At 40.7% G+C, this 6,992-nt stretch overlaps 1 protein-coding gene across 3 annotated transcripts in view; it reads right to left on the reverse strand.

Annotated features, from left to right (window-relative positions):
- Positions 1 to 321: 321 nt before the first annotated feature.
- The window catches only part of TRIM59 (tripartite motif containing 59), a 13,739-nt gene continuing 7,068 nt past the window's right edge, over positions 322 to 6,992 (reverse strand). Inside the window, exons 1-2 of one of the 3 annotated variants that reach the window (XM_066600527.1) lie at positions 6,263 to 6,334; positions 322 to 3,229 (exon numbers count right to left, since the gene is read on the reverse strand). In XM_066600527.1, the coding sequence (XP_066456624.1) occupies positions 2,030 to 3,229; positions 6,263 to 6,307 (1,245 nt within the window). In that variant the 5' untranslated portion in view covers positions 6,308 to 6,334 and the 3' untranslated portion in view covers positions 322 to 2,029. Of the gene's footprint in view, positions 3,230 to 5,633; positions 5,715 to 6,262; positions 6,335 to 6,992 lie in introns of those variants that run through there. The other 2 variants (XM_066600543.1, XM_066600535.1) reach the window with 2 other exon arrangements.

Consider the following 6,992-nt stretch of genomic DNA (forward strand, 5'->3'; position numbering starts at 1 on the left):
AAGCTGTCCGACCCACAGCTCGTCCGCTTTTAACATTGTGGACGGGCCGTGAATCCTGCAGGAAAAGCAGGAGTTTAAAATTTTTTTAAAAAGCCTGTACTGAGCATGTCCGACGGCAAGCCATGCAGACCATCCGCAGTGCAGAAAGAAAAGAAAGGTGTGCATGAATGCTGCTGCTAGGCCCGGGTTCCGCATGCATAATCCAACTCACCCGTGTGCAGGAGGCCTAAAAGGGGAACATTTTTGCAAGGCTTTGTTAACACTGTCTGTACAATAGTGGATTGGATTCAAAACACACACACACACACACACACACACACACACACACACACACACACACACACACACTTTGCCGTCAATTTCAACACAGATTTAGCCCAACGGGCAAATCCATGTGCAGAATTTCTGTTGCAGATTTTCTGCAGAATCCATGTCTAGAAGCAATATTTTTTTTTCCCGGGCATGAAAAAGGTCCACACTGCATAGGCTACAGTGCAGGTTCCCATTCAAATGAATGGGCTATGTCACTGGCACAAAATTTATTGCAGATTTCTTGCAAAGTCAGCATCAAATTTCCATTGTGTGGACATCCCTAAACAGTCAGGATATGCTTTTTACTCCCACACCAAAAAAATATAGAAAATCACTGCAGTCTCAAGCAAGTCATAGTAACATAGTATGCTAGGACGAAAAAAGACAAATGTCCATCCAGTTCAGCACCTGTTTCCACCCCCCTTGCTGATCCAGAGGAAGGCAAAAAAACAAAAAAAAACAATGAGGCAGTAGCCAGTTTAGCCCATTGGAGAAAAAAAAAATCCTTCCTGACTCCATAATCATCCCTGGATCAACATATGAAAACTTCCTACCTGACTCCAAGACCCAGATCAAGAACCCCCGCTGGTATTTTAATGTCTATATCCTGTAAGGTCATAGTGCTCTAAGAAGACATCTAGTCCCTCTTAAACTCCTCTATGGATTTTGTGATCACCATGTCCTCAGGCAGAGAGTTCCACAGTCTCACTGCTCTTACAGTAAAGAACCCTTTTCTGTGTTGGTGATAAAACTCGCTTTCTTCTAGACGTAGCAGATGTCCTCTTGTTACTGTCACAGTCCTGGGTATAAACAGATCATGGGAGCGATCATTATACTGTCTCCTCATGTAGTTATGCATAGTTATTTGCTCACCCCTTAACCGCCTTTTTTCCAGGGTAAATAATCCTAGTTCTCTCATTCCGTTTATTAATTTAGTTGCCCTACTTTGAACCCATCAAGCACTGCTACATTTTTCCTGAGCGCCGATGTCCAGAAGTGTACACAGGATTCCATGTGGGGCCTGACAAGTGGCTTATATAGTGGAAGAATAATGTTCTTGTCCCTCGCCCCTATACCTCTTTTAATGCACCCCAAGACTTTATTTGCTTTTGCAGCAGCTGACTGGGATTGATTGCTCCAGTTAAATCTACAGTCCACTAGTAACCCCAGGTCTTTTTCCATATCACTTTTCCATAGCGGTACCCCATTTAGTGTATATTGGTGACATCCGTTTCTCTTTTCATTAATAGTTACTGCATGCTAGGAGTTCTAAACTATTTAAAAAATTATTTTTTTCCTCCATCGAAAATAAAAACAACATTAAAAATCTGATTACCCTGTTAAAAAAGGCCTACCACAAAACCTCCAGCTGTATTCTAGCCTAAAGCCTCGCGTGCATTTCATTCCACAGTATTGTGTATAGTATGCAGATGGATTTTGTATTGGGTGCCATATATTGCATCGAATTCCTCTCTAGAACTAGTGAAACAATGCTTCTGACCGGTGTATGTGGATAAATATACAGCATCGAAGCGCATGCAATTTATTCTTATGTACACGGCGTGCAAATATTAAGCTGCTAAGCATGTTGACATTGCAATGCAAAGCTGCAATACTTGGGATCCATGTAATAAAGATCCTGCGTACATCCATGCATACAAAGCTAAAGCTGCAGTATATTTGCGTGCTACTGTGTAGCAGAGGAAGGGAGTACATACTAGCTAATAAGTAAAGAGCGCAGATGAGCAATAAAGTCAAGATATAAGCTAGAAAACCTGTGAGAAACTGTCTTTACTTTATGTACATGACTCTCCCCAAAATGAAGAACGGGCTCCATGATTTCAGAAAGACGTGTCCAATAGCGAGTGGTGAAGTCTGATGATACTCCCGCACTAAAGTAAACGAATAATGCTAAAAGAATAATAAATAAGAGAAAAGCAACTAATATCCATCTGCACTGAGGACTGCTTGGAATCCCTCTGTAGTCATCCTTCTGAAAATGAATGCCAAACTTTGGTGTGGGCAGCAGGGGAATGTCCCCAGTAGTTGTCTTAAGCCATTGATCCTTTAGTATTTGCCTAACCCTAGGGTAGACTTCAACGGGGTAAATAGGAAACAGCAGCTGCTTCTTCAAGACCATCATTCTCTGCTGTATGTCATGAAGAGTCTCTAGGTACACCAGTGGAGACTCTTCTGTCTGAGCAGTGCTACTCATAGCCACTAGATCCAGTTCTTCATCCTGTATTTGCCTCATCTCCTCGATTTGTGGAGCAAAAACGTCAACCACTTGCTGGTTAAGCTCATTGAGGGCAGCTAGCAAGCCTTGCTTCTTCTGCTCAAGCACTTCCATTAAATTGTCGAAAAAAGTAAGCACCTCCTTTTTGTCTTCCAGAACAATGTTCTTACAATTGTTCATCTGCTCCTCTAAGGCCTGGATGACAGCGGACACTCCTGTGAAGTTCTTATCACTGAGGACAGCTAGTAGTTTAGAAGCCTTCTGCTGCTCTTTGATGTAAGCGGCATCTGGGTCATCAACGGGGTGCCCTTTATGTGGTCCTACTGTAAGACACTGGCCACATATCAATTTTCTGTCTTTAAGACAATACATGTTGAGCTGATGCCTACTATGTTCAGGGCAGGTTTTAGTTTGCTGGTTACTTTTATATTTTTCCACAATGGCCTTTAATGCAAAGTTGACTGGCAGCGACTGAACTCCGGTGGGAATATCTGTAATCCCTCTGCAGGATGGACATTTCAATCTCCCCACTGATAATCTCCATAAATAGCCGTCTGAAGACCTGATTAAGTTTTGAAGGCACTTTCTGCAAAAAGAATGTGAGCACTGTAGAATTCGAGGATCGTCGTATATGCTCAAGCAGACCGAGCAAGTCATTTCTTCTTCCAAATGTTCCATTTCCTACAACAAATAGAAGACATTATATTTAAAGATCCTAATGAGGATGAACCTGAAAATCGGAAATATGTGGATATATAACTAGAGTGTATTCACACAAACCATCCATTTCTCCAATCTGTCCGCATTTCAATAAAAATGCTTCCTCAATTAACTGAATTTTGAAGGGTTTCACTTTTTGAAAGCATCTCCATGTGATGAAGATCTACACTAGCTGTCTCCAACCCAGTTTGCCCTGTAAGCCATAGAATGGTAGAGTTGGAAGGGACCTCCAGGGTCATCGGGTCCAACCCCCTGCTCAGTGCAGGATTCACTAATCATCCCAGACAGATATTTGTCCAGCCACAGATTAACAGATCATGCTGGGCTGTGTACCAGCTGGAGAGCCAATGGTTGGAGACTACCAATGTATACATTCAAAAGGAGCCAGAAATTGAAAGTATTCGGCAGTTTTATAACCAGTATATTTTTAGGCTTCCAACTTCCTTTTTCTAAAATCACAAATGATGAAACACATTAATCTATCCCAAAAGCTTATTCAGAATTTGCAAGACATGCTGCACGTACACAAACCCCAAGGAGTCTTCAAGTGTCTGCAATAGTAGAACATGCTGAACATGGAGAAATGATGTCCTTATGCGGTATTTAAGGTAGCTAGGAGTGTAATTGATGCCTGATCTTGGTTTGCTGTATAAAACTCCATGCCAACTATCTATCAGTGATTTACACAGATTTTCTCTATAATAAGTGTTCAGTATAATTTGTGTTTTTGCAAATGTAATAAAAAATTTAAAAAATTATATAATAATGTAATAAAGTTGAGAAAGATTCAGAAAAAGCCCATCACTATTCATCTGACTGTCCATTTCATATGGTCCCATTTTTCACCCACATTATGGCCCTTATTACTTGGCACAATAATAGTTAGATCACATGATTTACACAACGGTTATTAAGAGTAAACGCATGCGGCGAGCAAATGATCAGCGATAAATCATTGGATCTTTCGTGCGGACCTGAAAATTATCGTTCGCCTGCTGCAAATCCTTTCGTGTATACAAGCGCCATAATGATTTGGTGAATCGAAGGCAGCGGCGGAAGGGTTGGCTAGAGGGGAGGTTATGTTCGAATGAACAATTGAAATTACCCAACTATTGCTCACATGCCAAGTAAAGCATGTATGATCACTGGTCGCATGCTCATTCCAATTTATCTTGCCATGTAAAAGGACCCTTAGACACAAATCTAGATTACAAAACTTACTATTTGGATACACCATGTACATATCAATAACTTTTTTTTAAATACATAGTTGATTTAACTTTGTGGTAAGCTTCAACATTTAAAAATGTAATATCCATCATCATTAAAAGCTTATTACTCCATTTTCTGCTTCCTTTACACACTGTTGTCTTTTTGTCGTGCTTTTTAACTGCTACATGCATTTTCGTAAGTGTGGGGTTTTTTTTCCTTTTTTTTAGGCAAATACAAATTTATGTGAAAATGCAAAAAAAAAAAAAACAACCTCCACACTTAGGCCTCATGTCAGCAGGCGGATCGGATTCCACATATGGTAGCCTGCAGCGGAATCAGACCCTGCCCACGGCCGGCGACCGCACGTACCTGTCCGAGTCCTCTTTTTTTCTGTACTGTGGATGTGTGCGAAGTGCCAGCCGGTGCACATGCGCAGCACAGTTTTGTGTTTGTTTTTTTAACTCCTGCTTTCCTGCAGCATCCACGACCTGTCCACAATGCAATTGCAGAGGGTCTGTGCAGGAACCGCACTGAAATGGAGGATGCTGCGATTTGTTTTCTGGACCAAAAGATCCTCAACACAAATCTGCATGCTTTAGCTCAGGTGCGGACGCATGGACGGCTTGAACTGCGGATCTTCCGCGTGGATTCCGCAAAACAAATCCACCCGTGGATATTGGGCTTTAGAGTATGTTAACATTTGGGAAAACCACCCAGGACCCCAAAAATGCATTAAAAAAATTTAAAAACAAGCCACTACAACAAAAAAAATGAGGGTCGTTTCATAATTCCCTATTGAACTATAGCAACCCGACGTGACAATTATGCAAAAAGCGCAAGTGTAAAAACTGCAAAAGAAAGTTGGCTTTTTTCTTTTTTTTTTAAAAAAAGACTTTGACACCAACCTTAAAGCGGCTTATAAACGATATTCCATGGGAAATTTTGATTAGTTTATGTAAAATATATTTTCACATCTGCCTCCCCTTCCTGACCAATAGGAATGCTTGATGTATGTTTGGTAAGACTTCATACCTATGGCCAGTTTATAATCGATTGGACCTATACTGAATTACAAAGCGTAACTTGAAGCTCCTGGGCTCCGATGCAAAATCTGTAACGGGGCCCCCAACTCGTATAATGCTTCATTAATCACACTGGACCGCTTATATGGGGAGGAGAGACCTTACTGCCCCCGAGTGTCACTGCATCCGCTGCCCGGTAGAATTACGCCCTTAATGAACGGATAAAGAAAACCACACAAATTGGGGCAGATTTAATAATGGCATCCAAAAATTAGGCAGTCAAAGAGGCAAAGTCATCACAATGGAACATGTTAATTTAGTGCATATTAGACGGTTTTGTATTTTTACATCAATTTTTTGTGCTATATAATTTAGAATATTTTTTGAGCCAAAAAAAAATTGTGCGCGCCCTTCATAAATGTGCCTTCATTTTTAACTGAAAGTCACGCCTTTTAAAAACAAACAAAAAGGAAAAAAAAAGACACACACACACTTAAGTGTTTAAAAAGGTGAAAATAGACTAAATTATCTGCCCGAACGGGGACAGAACCCAATATCAAGTGAAGTAAAGCAATGTGTAATGTACATGTGCTATATATCATTATCTGCTACCATGTCTTGGCATAATGTTGCCCTTTATTACATCACCTCCAGGGGTACCTGGATGCTGCTACACGGAGGACGAAAAATATAAACTAAACAAACAAAATGTGCTGTTTAGAAAAGTTCAGCTTATCAAAATAGTTGAAAACCCCCTTACATTTTTAATATTGCCATTTTCTGGACTTCCTACCACCGGTCTCATTGATCAGCAGCATCAAACGCCGACTTCCAGGGAACAAGATATTGTATTGAGTTGCAAAGCTAAGAGATTAGCTGTTCTGAAATGTCTAAATTATGTTCTATAGAAAAGAAACTCTGGAGTATCTTCTTACAAATCTCCATTGTGCTGTTCCTCTATTACTTTTTCTACACATTTATAAAAATTAAAAAAAATGAAAAATTGACAAGTGGGCGTTACCAGTTGCAGATCTGTGTTCATATAGAGCCTGCCAGTGTCAGACTGTGTAGGACAGAGATTCAGATTCCCAGCCGGGGTGTTGTTGGCACCCTGTGGTGCTGCTGAAACCAATCAGACATATTGTGACACTTCAGTGCTTTTTTTTTTTTGAGGAACAAAACTAAAAAATTCCATCTGAATCAAGAAAACACACCAAGAAAAAAAGGTAGCACTTCAATGCCATGTGCAAGGTTATTATGTATAGCGTTGCTTCTGCTTCTCATTGGAAGCATTTTTCAAGTACGAGATGCTAAACACGTCTACTAGAAGTACCGCCAAAGAGGAGCCTGCCCAACACAAGTAGGAAGTGCGACCGTTACTCAATGTCAGCGCTGCCACCTTTCTTCTGCTGTAACCACAGTAGGTGTGATCAGCCCTCGAGAGGCGATTACTGGTACATAGGGGAATGATGACTGAATTAATTTTGCTG

This window comes from Eleutherodactylus coqui, chromosome 1 (genome assembly GCF_035609145.1).
Source record: "Eleutherodactylus coqui strain aEleCoq1 chromosome 1, aEleCoq1.hap1, whole genome shotgun sequence".
In the NCBI taxonomy this organism is placed as follows: domain Eukaryota; kingdom Metazoa; phylum Chordata; class Amphibia; order Anura; family Eleutherodactylidae; genus Eleutherodactylus; species Eleutherodactylus coqui.